The sequence below is a fragment of the Tachypleus tridentatus genome, chromosome 10 (genome assembly GCF_004210375.1).
Source record: "Tachypleus tridentatus isolate NWPU-2018 chromosome 10, ASM421037v1, whole genome shotgun sequence".
NCBI classification, from domain to species: Eukaryota; Metazoa; Arthropoda; class Merostomata; order Xiphosura; family Limulidae; genus Tachypleus; species Tachypleus tridentatus.
In genome coordinates, this window is record NC_134834.1 from 46,619,053 (window position 1) to 46,645,716 (window position 26,664).

General features: G+C 32.3%; 1 protein-coding gene across 1 annotated transcript in view; it reads left to right on the forward strand.

Annotated features, from left to right (window-relative positions):
* Nucleotides 1-26,664, forward strand: part of LOC143228346 (uncharacterized) — a 51,497-nt gene that overhangs the window by 2,253 nt on the left and 22,580 nt on the right. Inside the window, exons 2-9 of the mRNA XM_076459615.1 lie at nt 1,694-1,937; nt 6,028-6,219; nt 10,868-10,943; nt 12,969-13,070; nt 13,941-14,016; nt 14,625-14,673; nt 24,766-24,831; nt 26,040-26,097. Of these exons, the coding sequence (XP_076315730.1) occupies nt 1,935-1,937; nt 6,028-6,219; nt 10,868-10,943; nt 12,969-13,070; nt 13,941-14,016; nt 14,625-14,673; nt 24,766-24,831; nt 26,040-26,097 (622 nt within the window). The 5' untranslated portion in view covers nt 1,694-1,934. The remainder of the gene's footprint in view (nt 1-1,693; nt 1,938-6,027; nt 6,220-10,867; nt 10,944-12,968; nt 13,071-13,940; nt 14,017-14,624; nt 14,674-24,765; nt 24,832-26,039; nt 26,098-26,664) is intronic.

The following is a 26,664-nucleotide window of genomic DNA, read 5'->3' on the forward strand; positions in this document are numbered from 1 at the left end:
AACAGATGCTGTTGAATAGCTGGCTTTCTTTAGTCTATCAAGTCGTAATTTGGAGCGGCTATACAAACAAACATACATTTATCTAGAGATGCGCTAGTAAGTCCAGCAAAGTTAAAAGTATAGTGTAACACTGCCTTATTTTACCTTATTTTACTTTCAAGGGTGCGTGAAAAATAGCTTATTAGGTAAATAATGATGTTTTTAACTATATACTTGGTATATATTCATCACAGCCCTTAACTGATCTTTCCTGAGTCATGTAAAACCAACCTTTATATACACTATTACACTAGCTGTTATTCGACTGATATAAAAATAATTTATTGGCTTTTTGTCATAATCACAATTTATTTGCAACGTTCTGAAATACATCGGATTGATGTGACGGTTTTCTCCTAAGGCAAAAAAGACAATTTAATTTAAATATTCACGAATTAACAAATTTTGACTATCCACAATTAACAGATAAAAATTAATCCAAGTTTTCACGGACCAGCCTTTCCTAGTCTTACACTGCTAAATTAAGGACGACTAGCGCAGATAGCACTCGAGCAGCTTTACGCGAAATTCAAACCAATCAAACCAAACAAAGATTCTACTCATTCTACTCAAATTCTTACTAAAATTTAACTTTAACATCTAGCTTATAAGTTTTCATCAGAAGTGATATTTTTAGTTCGCATTCAATCAGTTGTTTGCTTTTTTAAGCTTTTTAGCTTTTTTAGAAAGCTCCAAATGAAAACTAATTGTTTGGATTGTAATTCTGTAACCTTATCGCTGGCCCACAGGGAGGCATATATTAAGCATCTAAACTGTAGTGATTATATACTTTCAGATTGATTTATTATTTATTAAAACCTTAGTGTCTAACACTCTGGGACAGCGGTAAGTCTTCAGATTTACAACGCTAAAATCAGGGGATTCGATTCACCTCCGTGGAGACTGCAGATAGTCTAAGGAGCTGCAACGGATCCAGTAAACCGCGGTTGCAACTTTTCTTAAATTTAATTTTGTTCGTTTTTGTCATTCAATTTGACGTAAAGCAGCATTGTAAAGAAAATTATAGCAGGGTTCCTTATAATATATTTGATGACATCTATTCATTTTCAATTAGAGAGATCGACACATTCTTCTTTTCTTTTTGTAGCGATTTGATTTTTTTCCTAGATCAAAGAGATATTAGGCTATGCTGTGTCCACCGCGGGGAGTCGAATTTTAGTGTTGCAAGTCCGTATACTTACAGCTGTTCCATCGGGAGACTTTTGATATGAACAACAGAAGTTCTAGGGAAAAAATAATTGACCACAATAAGTTCACAGTCACAACAGAAAAAGGCTCGGTATGGCCAGGTGGGTTAAGGCGTTCGACTCGTAATCTGAGGGTTGCGGGTTCGAATCCCGATCGCACCAAACATGCTCGCCCTTTCAAACGTGGGGGCGTTATAAAGTGACGGTCAATCCCACTATTCGTTGGTAAAAGAGTAGCTCAAGAGTTGGCGGTGGGTGGTGATGACTAGCTGTCTTCCCTCTAGTCTTACACTGCTAAATTAGGGACGGCTAGCGCAGATAGCCCTCGAGTAGCTTTGCGCGAAATTCAAAAAACAAATAAGCACAACAGAAAGATTTTTACAAAGCATATCAACTAGTGCATTAGAAAGCGTTAAACAAATTATACGTCCTTTGTTGTTGGCCAGGTTCCCAGAAGCGTGATATATGTCTTGGCGGAAAAGGTTCAAAAAAGGAGCGAAAGCATCTTTATGATGTTGTATAGTTGGTTCTTTACTTCATACATATGCTTTCCAAATGACCTCATACAACAGTATTGGACCTTTATTCTGACGTCACAGTGGTATAAGGGCTATTGAAGAGGTGTGGAACACAGAACCACTTTGATTCTTCTCCGTCTGGGACCTTCATATTCTCTATTCTTTCATTATGGTAAGTTACCTCATTTTACTCTCAATATCATTTCTTCAGGTCATTGCAAGAAAATTGTTTAAAGTTTGTTAAAAACATTTAGAAAACTTTGTAATTAACTATTTTGTATTTTATATATATTTAATTTATTTCGTTAACTAAAACAGCGAGTCAGCTTAAGAAGTATTAAACAATTTTCCAACATTTAAAACATTACAGTTAAAATCCCTCAGTAATAATTATTTAAATCTGTCATAAGTTACGTCAAGACTTTAACAGCAGTGTCCATCAAACTTACTTTTAGGGACAAAACTATAAAAAATTAAAATGATTAATACTTTGTTTAAATACTTCGTTTCGAAATGCCCTTATATTGTTCATTGTCATGATTTTAAAACTTTTAGTTTCAAAGGTTTCAATACTGTTCTAATTACTACTAACTATGCGCTTTTTATTGCTAAATTGTGCAGTACACTTTACATTTGTGCATAAAGTGAAATGATAGTGATAAATTTCAAACACTTTTGCTTTATGCAGAGTGTGTTACAATAACAGTTCGATACAGTTTATAGATTTATTTCTACATTAGAGTATCTAGGATTATGAATATTGTGTTTATACAACAATATAGTCAACGTTTATATATGGTATACTATGATATACCATAGTATACTCCATATCAGAATCCCTATCGGCTTTTATGTACATGGTATTATAATATTGATATCGTTCAGAATTTTCAAGTTTATGGGTATTATAATGAATGTATTATAACAATGTCACAATTTAGATAAGCAATGTTTATGAGCAATGTTTTATAACAACCATACATTTTAAGAACTTAACATTTATTAACAACATGCTATGATGAACTACAGTAAATATAGCCAATGTATATGAACAGTATGTTCTGATAAAACACAGTTCAATTGCTCAGTGTTATTTAAGAGTATAATTACGACAATGGTACAGTCAAGACATTCAACTTTAATGAACAATAAGTATGTTTTAATAATGATATAGTTCAGATACTCAACTTCAATTAATAGTAAGTTATAATAATGGTATCAACTTTACTGAACAGTATGTTACAATAATGGTACAGTTAATACAATAAATTATAATGAACAGTATGTTATAATAACGATGCAGTCAAGTGACTCAACTTGAATGTTATAATCATGGTACAGTTCAGACCTTAAACTTTAATATACAGTGTGTATAATAAAGTTTTATTAGACACTCATCTTTAATGAACAATATATGGTAATAATAGTATAGTTCATACACTCAACGTTCATAAATAATATCATGGTGATGCAGAGAGGCCAATAAAGAGTATTCTACATTACTGTTTTATCTTAATGTTGAAAATATTTTGATAATGATAAGTTCCAAATTTTCAATTTTTAGAGAACGTTTAAAAATAAGGTTCAACTCTTAATATATATCTCTAGTATATTATGGTGATGAAAAAGTCAACATTCTCAATGCATACTTTAGTGTATTGTAATACTACAGCAAAAACAATTGTTGGTGTTACGTACACTGCTTTTGATAATGTTACAGTCTAGATGTTCAGTGTTATTACATATTTTGTTGTATTGTGACACTACAGTCACTGTTATACGTGGAGTTAATTTTGAAAAATTTGAAAATTAAACAAAAATTTGTTTTTTTTAGAATATTAGTTGGATATGTTACATAGCGTATTTCCAATTGGAAAAATGTGTTTGTTGTTTTGAAGTGCGAGATAACTATGCATTATTTTTCCTTCTTTAACCCTTTCTGTTGGCTCAGCGATAATTTTGAGAACTTGTAACTCAAAAAATCGGGTTTCAATACCTGTGGTGGGAAAAGCACAGATGACCTGTAGTCCAGCTTTGCACTCACCAAGAAACAAAAAAAAAAAATCCTTCTTTACGTCAAACGTTTGAAAACTTGCTTTGGTGTTTAATAAATATCCTAATTAAATTTTAGATATTTTTAAAAAGAAATAATGCGTATTTCAATATTTTTTTTCTTAACGAAAATCTTAATCAGCCGCTGAGTTCAGTTCTCGATTTATTGACGTTAAATGATGGCTGGATGTTCTAATATATATATACCCTCCGCTATGCGGGTCCTACTACTTCAGTCACCTCGAATACCTGGGACACATTTTATAATTCCACATTGTAGCTTGTACACTAGGAGCTTTTCAATTGATTCAGCGTTTTTTTGTTTATTTTATTTTTGTTTTGGCTTGTTTTTGAGTTCAAATAACAAATTATATATGTATATATATATAAATGTTTATTTATATGAATATAATCAGGAAATTTGTGATTTTTTAACTAACTCGGAATTGGACACTAAGTGTTACGACAGCATTAACCTTACTACAAGTTCTGACTTATATTATAAAATTCATAATCGTCTTTAGAAAGATTATTTTAAGGAAATTTAACATCTACAAGGATTCCTAGTTCTTGTACTTAGAACCATCACCAACGTAAAGTATGCAGAGCAAATATTACGAAAAAAAATTATGGAAATGTTAAATAATACATTTTTATTGAATAATTTGTCGAATAGCTTACACTGTGAAACTGACTTCCTATGACAATTAAAATAATTTCATGACTAAATGTCTGTTAATTAGTGAAATAATAACTTTATGTAAGTTTGACATTGTTTGAAACCTTTAACAAAAGTAAAATGAAAAATAGTGTTCTAACTTGAAATTATTTTAAACATTTAATGTATGTGTTAACAACTGGATGTAAGAGGGATAAAGAATATAAAGAATTTTGCTAATCTATAATTCTTCCTTTTCATGTTCCGATTAACTTTTAACCCCCCAAAAATGTTTATCATATCTTGGCTAGTATTTTTACAGGTGTAAATATCTTGCCACAACTTTTAGCTTTATGTACTATCAGAATATAAAACGTGCCAGAAAAGTATTTAAAAACTGAAATCTTCAAATAGCATTCAAGGAAAGATCCTAAAATAACGCCTGAAGATACATATGCATTACGTCAACACGAGCTGGATTATGACATCACCTTTTTGGGTGTTACTAAAATTATCTGCTTCACATTCCTTTAGCATTAGATGTATTTACATAGGTCGAGCAAAGTTTATTCTAACTTTGTGATAGCTTTCTAGCTAAATCCGGACATAATACAAAATAACTAATACTAGTAACAAAGAAATACTGCTTACCTTAATATCATAAACAACACAAAATTTCGAATGAATGTGCCTAGGCATAGCCTCTTATTCATTGGAACTAAAAATCTGTACAAATAAATTAATTATCCGTAACATTTTAGATAGTTCAATGGATTTCATTTTATATTTTACCATTGGAATATTATCTTAAGCTTTTAAATCTCAGTTATACGAATAGGGTTACGTACGGCTTGGCATAATGGAGTGGTTGGGACGTTCGATTTACAATTCGTAGAGGACGTGGGTTCGAATCTCTACAATGAACATACTCGTCCTTTCCATTGTGAAAACATCATAATTTGACGACCAATCCACTTTTTTTTTAAACAAAAAAGGAGTCCAAGAGTTAGCGCTGAATGGTGTTAATTTACTCTTGTGTATCACTTTTAAATTAGGGAGAGCTATCACAAATATCCCTGGAATAGATATTAGCGAAATTCTACAAAACCGATAAATACATTTTACATATGTTACACCTGGAATTTTGTCAAATTAAATTTTTGTCGTTTACGAAAATGAATATTAAATGATAAGAATCAAGACAATATGTAAGTATTGGTTAAATATATATGTAAAAACGGCTAGTATGGGTAAAGAAAGCTCTATGTAGAGGAGGGTTTTCTCGTCATCACGTATTATGTATTGGTTGTTCTACTCTACCTACTCATCTTCTAGTATTATATTATATAAAATCTCTTACACTAGTAACATGACACCTTTTAGAATTTTCTCTCGTAACTTTAAATAAACATTAAATAACAGCTTTCTATAAAAATGTTTTATAATACAATGACTTACGCATAATGAAGTAACTTTTTTCTTTTTTCAGATTTTCACGAATTCTCAGAGAATAAATACATTTTTTGTTAAAATATATTTGTTATTTTTCCAGGCTGATGATAAAAAAGAGAAGAAGAAGAAAAGTAAGAAGAAGGATGAACCAGAACCAGAACCTGCCCCTGCAGAAGAACCAAAACCGGCCGAAGCTCCCGCTGCCAAAGGCTCTACAAAAAAAAGAGCCCAGAGGACTGGTTCTAATGTTTTCGCCATGTTTACACAGCATCAGGTGCAAGAGTTCAAAGAGGTATACATTTGTTGTAGTTTATCGAAATATTAGAAGCTTAAAACTACATATAATATATTAAAGCAATTAATTACTGTGTTGCGGTTTTTATTAAGCTCTGACTGCTAGAGGACTTGCGTTATTTAACTATAAACTGAAAAGTGTTTTTGCAGACAAAATTATCCTGTGCTAACAGTTTTGTTGCATCTAAATCAGTTACCTCAACTATACTGTTATAATTCAGTTCTGTTATACATGAAGCTGTGATATAACAACTGCTCTCTACTGGACACTATATCTTGTGCATTTAAATCTGTTGCCACAACTGTTTTGTTCTGATTCATATTTTAAGTGTTTAAAACTATTAATAGCTCTATTTTATGTCAGCTGATTCATATCCATTGTGTCTAAACTGTTGCCATAAATATTATATGTGAACTGATTCAGCCACAGGTAAACTGTTACAACAACAACTGTTGCATGTTCAGTGACTCAGATCTGTTTTACCTAAAGCTATTACCACAACTATCCTTTATTATTCGGGTCTTTTTAGATTTAAAACTGTTACCCCAAGTATCCCAGAGTAGCTAATCTAGATCTATCACCTTTTTTTTCTCTCGTAACATTAAGCTATGCTGCAGTTAAAGCCTTTAAAGTTATCTCCTGACTAGCCGTCTTGCCTCCCAGTCGCACAGCGGTATACTTGTGGACTCACACCGCTAAAAACCGGGTTTCGATACTCGTGGTGAGCAGAGCACAGATAGCCCATTGTATAGCTTTGTGCTTGATTCTAAACAAACAAACTAGCCATCTATGAAAGGGTACTTTCTGAACAAATAGGATCAAAATTTTACGTTTCATGTAACAATACATGTCAGATGCCTAAAGGTACTAATACTGAAAAAAATAAATACTGACTTCAAGCGTTCAATAAATATAATTTAGTAAGAACTAACATGTAAAAATAATTATTTCCGACAATAATGTGAATTCTAAAACTATCATGCATGGTTTCTCTTTTTAAAATAATTGTTGTTACACTATTGGCGGAAATGATAATAAGAATTCTAACATTTTTATGGACGGTTTCTTTTTAAAAAATATAAAACAACAACAGTTTTATAATAATAACATGTTTTTAAGAAAACACTTTTATACTCGGTTTATTTTTTTTAAATATAAAACAATAATAGTTTTGTAACAACATGCTTTTATAAAACGTTGTGGCCCGGCATGACCAGGTAGTTGGGCGGTTGGCTCGTAATCCGAAGTCCGCGATTTTGAATCCATATCACATCAAATATGCTCGCCCTTTCACCTATGGGAACATTATTACGTGACGGTCAATTCCACTATTTGTTGGTAAAAAGTAGCCCAAGAGTTGGCGGTGAGTGGTGGTGATTAGCTGCCTTTTCTCTCGTCTTATTGTGCTAAATTATAGACGGCTAGCGCCGACAGCCTCCGTATAGATTTACGCGAAATTCAAAAGAAACAATTATAAAAAATTATAAAACCTTAGAATAACGCTGCACAACAATTTTTTGAAAAGTTTTGCTTCCTGAAAAGTTTTAGCTGATTGTGACAGGTACTTGGTGGGTATGCACAAATATAGTTTTGGTTTTGCTTCATCACGTAGGAACTCTGAGAAATAGTCAGTTAATTGTTTACCGGCAATAATGTATTTAATTGCGTTTATGTTTCTAATACGCTATTAAGTTTAACATAATTAAAATTGTTTTGCTCCTGATTTTCGTTTGTATTCAATGTCCGGTGCATCACGTTGCAGTGTCCAACAGTAGTCAGCAAGCATTGACGGATTCCAGTTGCCCTGATATCGTTTTTCCATTGTAGCAATGCCCTGGTGAAAATGAAGATTTCGATGAAACAGTACGTGATGGGAAAATTTGGACGTGATTTTCGTGATCAGCAGCCAAAAATCTATAAGAAACACCCAACATTGTTTAAGAAGCAAAAACGTTATTGTGCAGTGTTATCAGTTATTCTCTCATCTAGCCAAACTACTCAACTTTGTAATTTAAAATCAATATTTCGGAACTTACAAAGACACAGTATCTGTTTGGTTTCTGCGTAATAGTAAACATTTAATTTTACAATGTATTATTTGAAGTTCGAAAAATATATTATTTTTCTCTAATTAACACTTATAATTGTATTTTCTTATGTTTATTATAGCGAAACAATCGAACTATGTTCTCTACAGTACAGTTATGCAAATTTGTGGTTAATCAAAATTTATCTCAGAACATGAAAAGTTGCTTCCCTTATATGTAATTGTACGAAACGCAAATTTGAAGATCTACCCACAAGAGGTGAAGTAGTGGTAGAAAATAACAAGAAAAAAACACTCTTAAAAGCCGCTAAATGCAAAACTGAAAAATTTTATGTACTCCAGCATGTCCCTAATGAGCCTCCATACTGATTTTGGTGAAATAGACATACGACAGACAGTAGACAGCACTATTATATTTTCGTGCATAATTTTTATTTCAGTCAAGACTTGACTCATCATATGAAAGAAGACACTAAATAAATTCACGACCGAACAATTTAACGATATCTTAACAAAGTAAATATTCATGAGCGAAAACGAAGATAGAAATCTTTGTTAAAACAATACATAGAAGAAAGTCATTGGTTTGTTTGTTTTTGTCTTGAATTTCGTGTAAAACTACTCGAGGGCTATCTGCGCTAGCCGTCCCTAATTTAGCAATGTAAGATTAGAGGGAAGGCAGCTAGTCATCACCACTCACTGCCAACTCTTGCGCTACTCTTTTACCAACGAATAGTAGGATTGACTGTCACATTTTAACGCCCCATGGCTGAGAGGACGAGCATGTTTAGTGTGACGGGGACTTGAACCCGGGACCCTCATATTACGAGTCGAGAGCTTTAACCACTGGCCATACCGGACCAAAGTCATTGAAGTGTCCGAAATAGTACTTCAAGAAGTCCGTGATTTCTTTGCTGAACTAAAAAAAGCTGTATTATTTCGGGAGAAAGTGAGGAGAAGAATTTAAAGAAAAATTAGTATTGCCGAGAATTAAACATTGCAGAGATCTTAGTATTGTAAAGGAATCAAGGAATACTGCAAAAATTAAGATATTTTGTAATCCAATATGTTACCCAGTGCTAGAAGGTTTATTGGATTGGAGCTTGAATTCTAACAGGATATTGACATCAAGCATTCTGCCAAGGAAGTTCTGAAGAAAAAGAATATTAGAGTTATAAACTGGTAATCTCAAAACTCATAGAGATGTGGATTGACTTGAAGACAGTTGTATCAAAAAGGAAACAAAATCCGATTGCAGAAGCTAAAACGATATAGGAATGAACACGAATACCTCAGGAAATATGTTAAAAACTGGTTTAAAAATAAAAAATAACACAACATTCTATAAAGAAAGCAAGAGTGGGTATAAAAAATCCTACAATAAGAGTGACCAAATACTATTGTGAAAATAAGACATTAGGTTTTGCATGCTATTTTTCATTTTATGCATGTTACGTACTTTAATATGTACCAGCGTATAGCCTATAGGAAATTACGAAACAAGCACTACCATCCCATCCCATATTATATCCTAACCTTATAATTCATAGCTAATTAAAATAAATAGTTTTTGCGAAATCAAACTTGGCCAAAAAAGACACAGAAAAGTACAGTCGAGGCAGTCAAACGTCGGTAAATGCCTTTGAGTCAATTAAAATAAAGATAATTCGTGAAATGAATTCATGGTTTAGTCATAGAATGATTATTGTTAACAATCAATTAGAGTAATAACTTCTAATATATAAAACGTCAGTGCGTTATAATAACACTACGCTCCAACAATAACTTTCATGTCATATTGGTTAGGAACAAAAGTATAACCTAATATTGTTGTTACTCCATGTACTGACAGTATTAACCGAAATGTAAAGACAACAAAACTGGAAAAAGTATTTGTTGATTTTTTTCATTTAGAGTCTCGGCTGATCAAAGAAGTTTGTTTTTGTATATTAAAAACGTTGGTGATGCGACACATACAGCTTAATTCAGAAACGATTTAAGTTTAAAATTTAATTTACTTTTAATTTCATAATAAACTTTATGCACTTAGGTCTAGTCTGGGTGATCCCACACTACGTCTTTACTTTAGGCTAATTACATCAACATTCATTACACTTATAAGGTTTCACATATCCCCCTCAAACATTTTTGCACCTCCATCGTAATGGACTGACAGTAATCGAACTATTCTATCTGAATAACTGCAATTTTGTTTTTATGTCTCCTCCTATTTCGAGAAATCAAGCATGACGTGACCCACGTTGGCTTTTTTATTGGTTAGATTTATCAATAGAACAAATGCTTTATGGCTCTGTCTTGTTTAATAACATTCCAAGTGCCTTTTTCTGCCACTATAAGTCATTGCTTTTTTTATGTTGTTTTATGCTGTTAAATATTCGTATATATAAATGAATAAATAACGATTTTATTTGTTAAAAAGTAATTGTTTAAATATTGTATTCAATTAAATGGAAATTTCTTGCGTTCGTTAGACAGTTAATATTTCATTTTGATATTGAAATAATTGAGTACATATAATCTTGTGTATTTTCCAAAGTTATTATGTTAACAATCTTATTTTGAATGCTGTATTTGCAGGCTTTTCAGCTAATTGACCAAGATAAAGATGGTTTCATTTCAAAGAATGACCTAAGAGCAACATTTGAATCATTAGGTAAGTTTTTGAAAATTCTAGTTATTTCACGTATTATATTTCTGCGTTATTAAGCAAGAGGCCTATTCATCACAAAGAGCACGAACGACATCCCATTTGTTTCATCACTCTCTATATAAATGAAAGCATCGGATATTTTCTATGAATATATTTTTATGTTTCTTAGTAATAAAATATTTATTAACTTGAAGTAATGGTTTCTTTCCGCGGCTATATAAAACCTACTTGTATTCGTAAACCTTCGAGTAGAATAAGTTACTATGTATATAAATAATGTAAAATAAGTTGCTATGCATATAAATAAGGTAGAATTGGTTGCTAGTTATGTAAATAATATAGAATAAGTTGTTGTAAGGTATATGTAATGTAGAGTAAGTTGCTCTGTGTATACATAAAGTTCACTAAGTTCCTGAGTATACAGATAAATGTACGGTAAGTTTTTTAAGTGTATAGAAGATATGATCAACAAATTTTATCTATCTGCCAAACCTGGAGCTACAAGAGATCTATCTGTATTAACCGTCCATAATTTTGAGCAGACAGGCTAGAAGGACGACAACTAGTCAACAGTACCTACCACCAATTATAGGACTATTCTAAATGGTAAAGTGGTTTTTGATCGTCACTCGTATGATATACTCGTGTCCTTAAAGTGCAAATCTCGTTTTTTCGATAACGGTACGAAAAGTTTATAGATAATGTAATCAATGGATATTTCCTTTAGAAATGATTAGCTAGTTAGATTAGATTAAAAAGTGATTAAGTTAAACATAAAATCGTCAGTCCAGAAAAACATATCAAAAATAAAACTTAAGATATATTAGGTAACGATAAAATAAGCCAAAAAAAGAACTTGGGAGAACAAGTAATGAAATAATAGTACATGTTGTCATGTCGAACAGTAGTTTACTTAATAACGTTAAAAATCGGATTTAAATACCCACCTTGGGCATATTTGGGAAATTTGTTTTTGCTTTAACTCAAAACTAAATAATGAGCCATCTGCACTGTGTTCAGTATGGAGAATCAAACACCGGCTGTTAGTGTCTTAAGTCCGTAAACTTACCCGTGACCCCTAGGAGGACATTCAATAAATAATTGTTTGTTTGTTTGTTTTTGGAATTTCGCACAAAGCTACTCGAGGGCTATCTGTGCATCAATAAATAATAATAACCATATTATCACCAGAAAAAAAAAAAAAGATTTCGGCGTACGGTAGAAAAGAATAATTCGAAAATATGCTGAATGTACTTGTTAAAATACAAGTAAATTTACTGATTAAACTTTTAGTCGTTTGTTCTCCTACTGCATTTTAAGTGGAATAACTAGTAATAACAAGTAAATAATATTATTGATTTTTAACAAATATTTTCCTTTACTTTATTCTGTGTTCTAAGTTTTTACAAGCACTGTCGAAATATATTTATTAAACCATGCATTACTGGCTAGGTAATTTAATTTAATCATAAAACAATGCTTGTTTAAATATATGATCAAACAGATAGTGTGAAAATTTATCTTGTGTGGAATGAAAATGCCAGTTAAAGATATTGGTAATATGATAAAGCATAAACTCTTGAGTAGGATAAGATTGGAAATGTTAGGAGAAGTTGAGTAACCATATATTTAAATGTTGAAAAGACTGTTAGGGTATATTACTAATGAAATAACTAAACATAATAAGCTGTCTAGTTAACAATAAACCAAAACTACACACAACTTGAACAGTTACTTCATTATGCATAAAAATCCAATTCAGTGTAGAATGGACAATCTAAAACATGGTTAAAACTTGCAGTATAGTTTCAGAAGTGAGATAATGACATAGAAAAACATTACCAAAGATAGGTTGATTATGGATAAAAAACACATCTTGAAATACCAGACATTAATTTACTATGTAAAAGTTGTTTAATTATTAAATAAAGTAGAAACGTTATTCAGTTTTAACCGTTTAATTATGCAGTTGCTAAATTTGTCTAATAAATTTATGAACAAAGATAACACTGTTCTGTTCGTCTCTAGGGAAGTCAGTTCAGGACGATGATTTAGAATCTATGGTAGCAGAAGCTCCTGGACCAATCAATTTTACAATGTTCTTGACTATTTTCGGAGACAGAATCACCGGTACGCCTTAGTTTTATATATTGATACATATATATAAATCATGATTGTATTAAGATATACTTACGATAACGGTATACAATATGTATAAATACTGATGTGAGTGCACTGGTCAGAGACGTCGCTAGGTGCCTAAACGATCCGAAGCCGGAGCCCATAGGCGCAGGAGTTTTCTGCGTTTCAGTTCGATATCGATCATAGTTTTTTTTTATTTTGAAATTTCTGGATCTCACCTGGAGATTCAGGATACTGTCAGATAGAATCGGTGCACGGATCCCGTGTGCCAGTGTCTAGTGACGCCTCTATCATTGGTTTTAGCTGTGATAACTAACATTCATTTAATTAAACATGGATACGTTAACACTGACCTCATCAGGACGTGTATAAATGGGCGGGGTTCACAGATCATGAACGTGTTAACATGTTTATACACTGAAAAGAGGTCAGGATACTGAATGCATTAACAATAATAAAAATTGATATGATAACTGTATTAATATATTTAGAAAGTAATAGTGACGATTACCACAGTAACGTATGAAGACAACTTTCTCACCCAGGCCTATTCCCAGTAAATCAATTTTGTACAACAAATCGAAGTTAGATGAAGTTTTCACTTTTTGCCACATCAAACACAGTGAGTTGATTGTAGTTTGAGATGCAATGACGTAGCTATTTAATTGTTCAGCTTCATTTGTAGGCTACGGATTAGCAGTGTTTTCTTTCTTCTTCTTTCTTTTTTTTTAGCCTCCATTCATCTTTCGGCGAATTTATTGTTCTGAAGTGTTCATTGGACGGTTTTTGTTACAGTCTTTGCTTAGGTGGTTGTAAGTTCCAGAATTATTAAAAGGGCTGTTAATGCTTCTTTTTTAGGAACTGACGACGAAGACGTGATAATAAATGCCTTTAACCAATATGACGAAGGAGAAGGGAAAATGAAGGAAGAGACGTAAGTAAATCTACAATATAAATCATCTTAATGTAGATATAAAATAAATTACACTTTGAAACAAACAATGAAAGTTATACAGCATGAATCTTTCGTAAACAATGTATAAAACCGCATATTGCATATCTATTACATACATGTTAGGAGAAAGGTGTACATTACATTATACCACATTCAGTATAGCATGCACAAAAACGTTTGTGCTGCATCAATGACGAAATAATTTCGCAGTCTGGAGATATTATGTAAGTAAAATCGTAAATAAAGTTGTAATAGGACATGTGAAGTTAGGCTTCAAATCAATATGGTAGGTCAGTTTTTAGCCACAATTCATAATTCAATATTTATTCCTGCAATATTAAAGGTAATTCAGTAATTTCAATAAGATACGCACGTATTTAAAGCATGAAGTATTAGACTACAAATATTGACATTAAGAACAAGTACATAGACTCTATTTTATTTCTTAAACTTGATTGTTATTTTTCTGAGTATAGTGTTTAACAATATTCTTATTGATATACTAATACTGAATTTATGTTTAATATTTGAAAATAAATAGGTCTCAATTAATGCTTTATTTTCAAATATATAATTAATTTTTTTAGACTTAGGCATGCACTGATGACATGGGGTGAGAAGTTTAGCAACGAAGAGGTATGTGTTTATTAATTCACTTTAAAAATATTGTACTTCTGTAGTGTTAAATATTGTACTCTTGTAGTGTTAAATGTCTAGCAACAGATTTGTAGAAATGTAACAGTGCCGAAATTGGCAGTGCTAACTATTCAGCTCAAGATATTTTTGAGGTTTAAAAAATATTAGTTTATTACTTTTATGTAAAGTTTACTTAATATGATGTTAGGTTTATTTTGTTTTTTGAGTTTCGCGCAAAGCTACTCGAGGGCTATCTGCGCTAGCCCTCCCTAATTTAGCACTGTAAGACGAGAGGGAAGGCAACTAGTCATCACCAACCACCGTCAACTCTTAGGCTACTTTTCTACCAAACATTATAACGCCCCCATGGCGGAAAGGGCTAGCATGTTTGGTGTGACGTGGATTCGAACTCACGACCCTCGGATTAACAGTTGAGCGCCTTAATCACCTGGTCATGTCGGACCATGATGTTAGGTGCAGAATCCTGAAAAATATGACACAAACGATTTGAGTAATAAAGTCGTAGAAAAGTCCAACAGAACATTTTCACTTAGTGAATAACAAAATCAGTAGTGTCTAAAAACTGTATTTAATCAATTTATAAAAACTTTCATATTTCATAGTGTTGATACATGATTTGTAGTCTGACAATGTTAGTTGATAAGTTGTAACAACCTATACATTTAACAGTGTTGATACATGATTTGTATTCTGACGGTGTTGGTTGATAAGTTTTAGAAACCTTTATATATTACAGTGTTATTTGATAACATGTAGAAACATTTAATTATTAATATGGATGAAATTCTGCTTATACTAAATGGAACTTAATACCAGTTCTTTTGGGAATTTCAAGTGGAATACCGCTTTAAAACGTTGAGTAATTTATATATTTAAAAACGGCTGGTTTTTAAATATATATTTTTTTCTCTAAAAGTGGGTTTTCTCTTTATCACAGGTTGATTAACTTAATTTTGTTTGAAACAACGATCTGTTGAAACATTATAATCTAACAATATATTAATTATGTATTTGTGAACATTAACAGTCTAACAGTTATAATATTATTATATTATGTCAAAACATTTGACAGTGATCAATTACTAAAAGATTTCTGAATGTTTAAAAAACATGTTTGTATGCTTATTTATACCTAAATTTATTCCAAAACGTTCCTGGTAGCAAAGGCGTCGCTATGTGCTTGAAAGAATCGGCGCAAAAGTTTTCGGTGTTCAATATGATACGAATTATGATTTTCTATCCTGATTTTCAAGAGATACCAACTGGAGAAGGGCCTGGCATGGCCAAGCGCGTAAGGCGTGCGACTCGTAATCCGAGGGTCGCGGGTTCGCGCCCACGTCGCGCTAAACATGCTCGCCCTCCCAGCCGTGGGGGCGTATAATGTGACGATCAATCCCACTATTCGTTGGTAAAAGAGTAGCCCAAGAGTTGGCGGCGGGTGGTGATGACTAGCTGCCTTCCCTCTAGTCTTACACTGCTAAATTAGGGACGGCTAGCACAGATAGCCCTCGAGTAGCTTTGTGCGAAATTCCAAAACAAACCAACTGGAGATTAGGGTCATTGTCAAATAGAATCGGTGCATGGGTTTTGTGTGCCAGCGACATTCTGCCACGTTTGTTCAACTCTAGTTGTAGGCATGATGTGTTTACGACAAACTCCGCAAAAGCAATGTATATCAAGTCGAGTCTAATTTGTGGTACAATAACATGAAAGGGTTGTTACAAACAGTGAGAAAATTACAAGAACGTATTACTAATGTTTGGCCTATTTCCAGGTACATGACGTTTCTTTTATCACTGTTTCAAACAATCGCAGTTTTCTTAGTCAACCAAAACAACAGATATTTATAATTTATGCTAATAGAATCCATGATATTTATATGATTAAAACAAGAATGTAATTATAAATAAAAATTAGAATTAACTATAGAGTTCTAGAATAAGGAAAGGCAAATACAACATAAATATAAAATTACTTATATATTACTTCGTTTGGTTATATGTTTATATAATCGATCGCAGGCCAATGACGCCTTAAACGAAGCTCCCGTTGACCATGAAGGCATGATTGATCTGAAAAAATTTGCCCAAGTTCTTACTAGAGGCGTGGAGGAGGAAGAAGAGGCTGGAGCTTAGTTTGTGTAAGTAAAGGTAACTTTATTTATCCACAGTCCTTAATAAACTTACATATGTAAAAGTAATTTTACTATTTTATTTGTCCTTAGTAAACTTGGTCAATGAAATATTATTTAATGTAAGAGTTAAGGAGTAGAACCGCAAAGTTTGTTTATTTGGAATTAAGCATAAAGCTACACAATGGGCTGTCTGTGCTCTGCGTACCACGGGTATTTAAACCCGGTTTTTAGCTGTGTGAGTCCACAGACATGTCGCTGTGTCACTGGTGGGCAGGACCGTATAGAAAGTACAGCAAAAAGTAATAATTATCTTGAAAATAACAATAGTTATTATTATTAACAAATTTGATAAGTAATAGAACTATAGAATAAAATATAACAAGAATATTGGTACTCTAATTAAACTACACGTTGAATATTTAAAACAATTAAACCTGCTGACCATGCTATTAAATATTCCTAACGCAATTAATCCGACTTGACAAACATTGTCACTTTACATCGCACGGAGAGGGGCGAGCTGTAAATACTTAATAAAGTGAAACTGAATAGTAGTCGAAAAGTATACTTCATTATAAGATGTGAGAAACGTTACAATAATTCAACGGAGGAAATGAAGTAACAACAATGGTAAGTGTAAAAATTAATCGGTTGAAAACAATGTAACTTAATAAATTACGCAATGTTATTTCATATAGGGAATTTTGAAATCCTATTAACTAACACATCAAAAATTACATTTAAAACACAAACGATTAAAACATTTATATTAAAATCAAAAAGCTAAAACCTGCCAAACGTTTTGTCACAATGTATTGTGCTTAGTGGCTACCGTATGTTGTTTGATACGTTGTAGATGATTAAATACAATTACAGTAGTAGCACATGGTATTTTGATAATGAAAGTGTACTTATGCCTATGTTCATGTGATTTTCTGTCTACTAGCATACACTGCAACTCATGGAAAATGCGATGAAATTTATTAATGAGTTTTGTTATAACTTTACTATTTTTAAATGCGGAATGTGATTTTGTGCTAAGCCTACAGCATCGATCCGGCAGAATTTAACATCATTTCTGTATTCTTTGGTAAGAATGTGTGTGTGTGTTTTTCTTATAGCAAAGCCACATCGGGCTATCTGCTCAGCCCACCGAGGGGAATCGAACCCCTGATTTTAGCTTTGTAAATCCGGAGACATACCGCTGTACTAGCTGTAAGAGTATGTTCAGACTGCCTCACCACAAAACATAACATATTTCATTGGAAATTATATATACACAAATGATATTTTTTTCTTGATTGGGTGTATTAAGTTAAAGCTTAAAGTTCGGAAGCAGTTCTAACATTGATTTTATTTAAATGTCTTTTAGCCCGACAGATAATAATTTATTATAAGGGATTAGTGTAGTGCTAGTATATTTTATTATAAAATCAATTATTTTTTATTCTGTCAAATAAAATTGTTGGAGCACCCGTTATCTTTCAAGACTTTTATAATATACTTATTTTCTTTAATTCCATCTCATACAATTTGAACAAAAGTATTGAGATTTTGTCATTAGCGTTTTTGACAACCATAACTTGGTGGGAAGTAAGGTAATAGAAATAAAAAACGAAGGCATTTTTCTATATTCTGAGGTTTCCGATATATACTAACAGTTACATTTTTTACTTTCCTGTCCATGAATCAGTATGTTAAAAACAGTATATTCTTGGTCAAAATATTTGAATAGTGTTCTATGTTGATGTTTCTGTCTACATGTATGGAGTAATTATTGAACAAATGCCTGAGTTGTAACAGAGAAGACCGCGTGTGATATCTGATAAGCATGTACAAGTTGTTATTCTGGGCTACGTAAGTTGTTTTGAGTATTTGTTCGTCAAAACATACATTAATACCTGTTTTGTATAACAGGATATGTGTTTATTATAATGTTTTTCGAAACAGATCAACGCTTTGTTCAGACAATGTCTCCGTACTTCGTGCAGAGTTATGTCTCGTCACATGCCAGAATTTATAAGGTGTCAAACTGTTCGACTGTTCAGAAATATTACGAAGCAAATGGACATTATCAGAACAATGGAATACATCCAGTGTACTGTCTCTAGAATCCAGAAACATCATCGGACTACAGGAAACGTTCTTCAAAAAACGTGTACCTTTAGACACCGAAAAACTACTGCCCGAAATGACCGTGTGTTGGTAAAGTTAACACGTTAAGATCAAAAGATGTCTTGCAAAACCTTGCGGCAGAAATGGCGTGGACACATTAATTCCAGGATATCCAGAAGAACAGTAAATAGAAGATTGGTAAAACAAGGCTATTTTGCAAGAATGGCTATCTGCAAACCGATATTAACTAGAATCCATCGTTGTCACCACGTTACTTGGGAAAAGGCAGTGACCCAACTTACAGCTAAAACGTTGGTGACACGGCGTCTTTTCAGAGGAGTCCTATTTATGGTTGGTTAAAGTTTATGGTAGGATTTATCGTTTCCCAGAAGAATAGATAATGAAAGACTATTTTTCTCACAAGGAACAGATAGGAAGTGATGCAATACATGTTGTAGCAGTTTCATATCCTCCACGAAAGAGTCAATGGCGCTCCCCCCAACAGCCATCACATGAAGACGATATTTCTGCCAAATATGGACAAGGTTTGACAATAACTTTGTATTCCAGGATGATAATGCCTCTTCTCACAGTGCACGTATCATACAGGATTATTTCGGCCAGGAAGACATTACAAGATTGTCATGACCAGCAAAGTCTCCAGATTGTAAAACTATTGAGAACTATTGGGGAGAATTGAACCCACAAATTGCTAAACACCACCTTAAAGCAACTCCTGTAACTGTATTTCAGCTTATTCTAGTGAGAAGTTGGGATGAGGTCACGGCGGATTACATCAATAACCTCATCAACAGCATGCTATGTCGCATTATGAAGGTTAGTGGAGTACGAGGAGGACCAACCAATTACTGATTGTTTAATGTGAATCGATATAAGGATACAGACGCTACATATAATAATGCGATATTATTCGTGATGAAATAAATGTCATTTCTTCTATTGATAATTATGTATTGAAGTAAATGTGATATATTCTCTCATTATATATGTTTTGGTAAGGTTTTGTTGTGACAGTTGAAATGCTGAATTACATGTCTTTCTACAGGTATCTGATAAAAAGGCTTGACGTGACCACGTGGTTAAGGCACTCGTAATCTAAAGGTCGCAGGTTGGAATCCCCGTCACACCAAACATATTCGCCCTTTAAACCGTTGGGGCATTATAATGTGACAAACAATCCCATTATTCGTTGGTAAAAGAGTAGCCCAAGAGTTGGCGGTGGGTAGTGATGACTAGCTGCCTTCCCTCTAGTCTTACATTACTAAATTAAGGACGGCTAGCGCAGATAGCCCTCTTGTTGCTTTGCGTGAAATTCAAAACAAACAAACAAAGAATCTAATAAAGTTATTTACTGTTTTAGTAAATCGTTTATGATGTCCATATATCATGTCTCATTACACAAGTTCTATATGTAGATGTATAATATAACATTAATTTTTCAGTTTGACAGCGCTAAGTGTATTTGTACTCCTTCTCAATAATAATGACCTTATGTGTTACAAAATATATAAACATTTTAGCCAGGACTGTGATTTTTATTGGGATTCTTTTTCTTCTGTAAATTGTTTTGCTTGTTTGTTTGGAATAAGGCACAAAGCTGCACAGTGAGCTATCTGTATTCTACCCACCACAGCCATCGAAACCCGTTTTCTAGCATTATAAGTCCGCAGACATGCTGCTGTGCCACTGGGGGCTTCTGTGAATTAAATGCGATTATTCAGACTGTTCAGATGACCCAAAACATTTCTGCAAGTCCAGAATGGATGATGAAAATATTACCTACATATGTTCTAAAGCTTTTAATTTTATGCAGAAATGTCTACAAGGCTTTGGCTTATAAATTTGCCGTAGCTAAATCTGCTACAAGTATGGCTTGTGTACGGAATTACTTATGTTGATGTAATACTAAATTGACAAACAATGATTTAAGAGCAAAATGAGAAAAAAAATGTAGAGAACATGCTATTTAAACATAACATTGATCTTCTTCATCATTCCATATAAATCGTTGTTAGTCAGCTTATTAAAATGCTATGATTGTTCAAATTGACGACCTCATTGCTGTACCATGGGTTTGTTGACAAATTGCCCATCGTATTGTAAATGGGTGGAATCTGTATTTTTAATAGTGTAAAATCTTCTTATGGTGAGATTGACGTCCGTTAAGTCCTCTGTTTGGATAGCAGTAAGTTTTCAAATTCACAATGTTATAATTAGTGGTTCGATTCCCTTCGTTAGATACAGCAGACAGCCTGGTATGGCTTTGCTATGAGAAAACAAACACACATACACGTTGAGTTAAACTTTTTGTTTTCGACCAGTCTAATTTTCACATCTTCTTAGGCCTGTTTGAATCCCTATTATACCAAAAATGCTCGCCCTTTCAGCCGTGAGAGTGTAATAAATTACGATCAATCCTACTATTTGTTGATAAAAAAGTAGCTACATTAGGGACGGCTAGCGCTGATATCCCTCATGTAACTTTGCGCGAAATTAAAGAAACAAAGCGTTCGGCAAGCATTTTGAATATGTTGATATTGTCCAACATTTTACTGATAAATATAAAAATGATGTTTTACAGACTGGGACAGCTCGCCGTGTGTTAACGATAAGTTATCCGTTTTTCACGCACAAGTATATTGTTTATCATTGTATACCGTACGTGTATATACACACACCTGTTTTTAATATTTAGTTTTATATCTTTCCTCCATTTTCACCTTTCTTGTCTTCCTGTCAGTACTCTAGTGTCTAGTAACCCTAGTTAAACCACACTTCATCCAAACTGCTTAACAAAAGTAATGAAGAAAAAGGTTAGTTATTTAAATAATTAGCTGGAGTACCCGTCCCCTGGATGGAAGTTACGTAAATTCATGATCAATGAAAGATTATTTTAGGACATGAAAAGTTGCCCACCTTATATGTAATTATCAGAAATGCAAAAACGCCCATAAAAACTGAAAAACAGAAAATGTGAAACCGTAAATAAGCATGTATCTCCGCATGAACCCAACAAATCATTGTGTTAAATGTACATTGTTGTACACGAGTACAAAACTACGACGTTCATACTGTTACTTTTAATGACGATTCATTTAGTTGCATGAAACAATGCTAGGAAATGAATTACGTTAATTCGTTACATTTCCGTGGTTTACAAATAACACAATAACAAATTCCAATAACACCTGAAAATTGACAATTAGACCTAAAGATTTTATACGCTTCAATCCACGCTAAAAACTACAGATAACCCATTGTGTAGCTTTATGTTTTAACTTCGACCAAACAAACGAGTTTACCCGCTAAATAATCTACAGCAGTTAGCTGTAGTTTACTGCCATGATTTATTCATTTACGATGTGTTGCAGCGAAGATACTATGCAAACAAAAATAATTACAAGTTTCAGATGGTATGCAAAAAACACTCATGCAGAGGAAAAATTTTAAAAAATTAAAGGAAAAAAAAAACACGTGGCGGCAGTTGATTTTTACATGTTTTGATATCATAATTTTAACATTTCACTATTGTATAGTTATTATACGTTTCCTGTTACGTCAATACTGGCACTCCAAAACCGACAATTAGACCTAAAGTTTAAATACGCTTTACACGCGAAGTACCAACTCTATTTTTTTTTCTCTCTGCCCTAAAGTATTGATAAAGTGGGATTTTCTTCCGTCAGTAACAAAAATGATGGTAGAAAAACCGACTTTATCAATACTTTAGGGCAGAGAAAAGAAAAAGAATAGAGTTGGTACCATTCTGGAAATTATAATAATCTAAGTTATAATTAATATATATTTATTACTTTATAGATTTATTAGATATTTGTTCTTACATTATTTACATTTTATGCTTACACTGTGAGCTGAAAACGGCTGCTACCATGATTTCGCCATTTTTATTAGCTCGTTGCTGTTCTAATTTAGGATATCACCTTTTAAAATGTCAAAAAAAGAGAGAGAGAACGAGGGGTCGGCGAGGATGTTCGCATCATGGTCCGTGCTGACTCTCGACGCTCCTGTTAGTAGGTCTTTGTTTCATTCACGTTCGTCTACATAATACAACAACAGCATTATTCAAACGATTTGAATACATCTCATATATTTTTTTGCTAAAAAATGTTTTAGTAGTCAAATAATTCTACTGCATAGCATAAATAGTATACGAATCCCGATTTATCCCCTAATTTCTAAAAATATTAAAAATGAAAATATATACGAAAGACTCAATCTTGCGGACTTTGTTCAGATAGTAAAATATGTTTCAACAATGTAATTCAGATTTCCTCTAGTCCCCCACCCTCCCACTGGCACGGCGGAATGCCTATAGACTTACAGCGTCAGAATCCGGATTTTGATACTCTTGTGGGAAGAGCACAGATAGCTCAATGTGTGGCTTAATGACAAACCGATTTCTTTAAAACAAATCATGATAGCTATTTCAGTATATTTTTAATATAAATTGAATTTATCGAAATGTATAGGAGAAAAAGAATATATTATTTCCTGCACTAATAATAAAAGTTAACAAATTAATAAAGTAATACGAAACTTATCTATTTCTAAAACTTCCAGTTTCTGTTTAACAGTTCTGTACAAACATTATTTATTTTTAATTTTATTATTTCGTATTGGTATTTTATTTGCTTTTATAGTAAGTTACTAAAAATATATATGACTATAATGCTTTCCAAGACGTTTGGTAAAGTAGACTTACAGTGCAAAAGAAAAAGTTACTGGAAGATTTATTTTATACTGGTTTGGTTTGTTTTTAATTTCGCACAAAGCTACTCGAGGACTATCTGCGCCAGCCGTCCCTAATTTTGCAGTGTGAAACTAGAGGGAAGGCAGCTATACATCATCAACCACCGCCAACCCTTGGGCTATTCTTTTACCACTGCTAAAACTTTGCGCGAAATTACAAACAAACTTATAACACTTACATTCATATAAAACACGGAAGACATTTTTCGTATATCATGCCATTTATTTAACATTGTACAATTTTAAAACGTATTTAATTCTTAGTTGTATAGAAATTAAGTTTGTCGTGAAACATCATACATGCTTAAACTACTATGTAATCTTCTTGAAATAATTGCTTTACTCTTTGATTACAAAAGACGAAAAGGTATGCAAATAATTTTTATATATGTAATGTACTTGAATTATTTTCTTCAAATTATAATAAACTGCACTGACGTTCCAATTCATTTTACATCCTGCATTTGACGTCACAACGATTCATTCATTACTTTATTAATATGAAATATTTATAAAGTCTGTGTTGTATCATAATGTATTGCATGTGTGCATTATTTTTTTGTTAATATCATATGTTTCTATAAAATACATGACAATTCTGTGTGATTATATTTATTTAATTTAGTAACATCTTCATTCGTTTTGTGGTAATAATTGTACTTCTTCTTTTCTATAGTCATATTACACCACTTTAAAATAATGAAAATTATATATTTACTTATATCAAAGCAAAGCAAATGCTGTGAATTATCACCAAGTTTTAAAAATAAACCATAGTATAAGATATTATTTTATGTCTGAGTTTATCTAATATAATTAAAGAATATTTCATTACTTAAATATTAAAAATAAGTACTATAGAATATAGTTTAATAACGTTTAATGCTTCATAAAGTTATTTTTCAACAAGCTATAAATGTGTTAATTAATTCGAAATTAGAACTGCATTTCATTGTATTTTTATCAATTCTTTCTCAGGAAACTATTTGAAACTGTAGATATTCAATGTATCTGATTTCTATCTATCAAAGCAGAGAAAACTTCGAGGGTCCTCAAGTCAAGCATTGTGTCGAGGCACAAAATTCTGTGGACAAGCGGTAATGACTGTCATGCCAAAGTATGTTCAAATGAAACGAATCCCCACTGCTTTCCAGTTGTCGTTGTCCACAATCCCACATACCTTCTTGCCTTATCGATACCAATATTGGCACTTGGTTTGAGCAGACCACAGAGTATATTGTATATGTTTTACAAACAACATCCCATCCCTTCCTCATTTCTGTAAATGACTTATTTTGTCTTCGAGCTAAAAAAATATATGTTCTTCTCTCTCTCTCTCCTGCATTCTTTGACACTTGCAATTTGCTTATTTTCACATATCTAACGAAATTAGTAAAAAAAAACTGTTTTTGGTCTCAAATATTTTTACATCTTTTTCCCAAAAATCCTTTTTTACTTTGGACGCAGATTTCGCGTGGAAAATGGACTTTTCGTTTGTGCCCAGTTTACTTTGAAATGAGTTTTCTTGACCGGGATTGCATGCAAAAAGTAATCTCGGAAACTGCGATGCTCGCTTTGAATTTTATCACGATGAGCCATTAATAGATTAAGACATTTATTTGTTTAGTTTACATCAGTAATTCCTCTTATGGAATACACTACATAATAATAATATAGAAAATTAAAAGAACAAACAAGGAAAAAATTCTCAGGTAATTAACGCAAAATGATTACTTTTTTCCAGAATTACTACCAGAAAAGTACTTACAATAGTTAAGGTTTAGCAAAAATAATATAATCACTTTGATCACAATAATATTTCCTGATAATTTATAGAATAAGCATTTAAATTAAAGTTAGTGTTTTAATATGTTTATTATAAAATTAATTTTAAATGTAATTACAGTAGCTACTATATCGTGAATTCTAATAATAGGTTTTTGTAATAATATAGTCTGTACTTTAGAAATATAGTTTAGTAGAAATAACTGGTTTACTCTGCAATGTGCCCATCACAAAATTACAAGAACTTTTAGTTCTTAAATGCTACTGTTTATATCTTCTGTTTTTGTCAATCTGAAACATAAAGTTGTTTTGCCGTTGTGATGTGTAAAAAGATAAACTTTATACATCTTATTGTGATTTAATATCTTACGGACTATCAAAATAAGATTGTTTTCATTTTAATTTATTTTTCAAAATCCTAGGGCTTTCAGTTGTATCAATGTTATAGAGAATCGTGTTTACCCATTGTAGCGCAACCTATATTTGAACCTCAAAATTGTTATTATAATTTCTGTTTCAGAGGTTAAGCAGAAAAGGTTTGGAGAAGACGAAGCCTCGCTTCAGTAGACTATTTCATAGCTAACTGTGATTTTATACATCAAGTTAAAACCAAATCTGAGAAACATTTTGAAGTCAAGTGTGCGATTACTGACTCATTTTATATCTGGCTTCATCGACTTTTAGTTGCTGATCTTATTATAGTTCATTTCTTTGGACAGAAATGTAGTTTTAATAAATGAAACTATGGCAATTTAAAACGATTTTGGTGTTTGTTTTTATTTATGTGGTCCCTTATTATCTATTTATAATTCATGTAATGTTTTCTTTAAAGTTAAAAAGTCAACAAACAGCAATTGAATAGTATTGTAATAGCCCTTTTTTAGAAATGCATAAAATGATAGTGTAAATAAAAAAGTATTTACTTCTTTAATATCAAAAACACAAAATTAAGTGTCATTTTTACTTGCTTTTAATATTTTTTTCAGTCCTTTTCATGTCACTTTCTTAAATTGGAAACTTTAAAGCGTTAGGCCACTTTGAATAGATGGATAAAGACATTATATATATATATATATAACACACACAATTGTATGCAGAAACTTGTAGAGCAACATACGAGAGCAAGTCAATAATAAGGATGTACG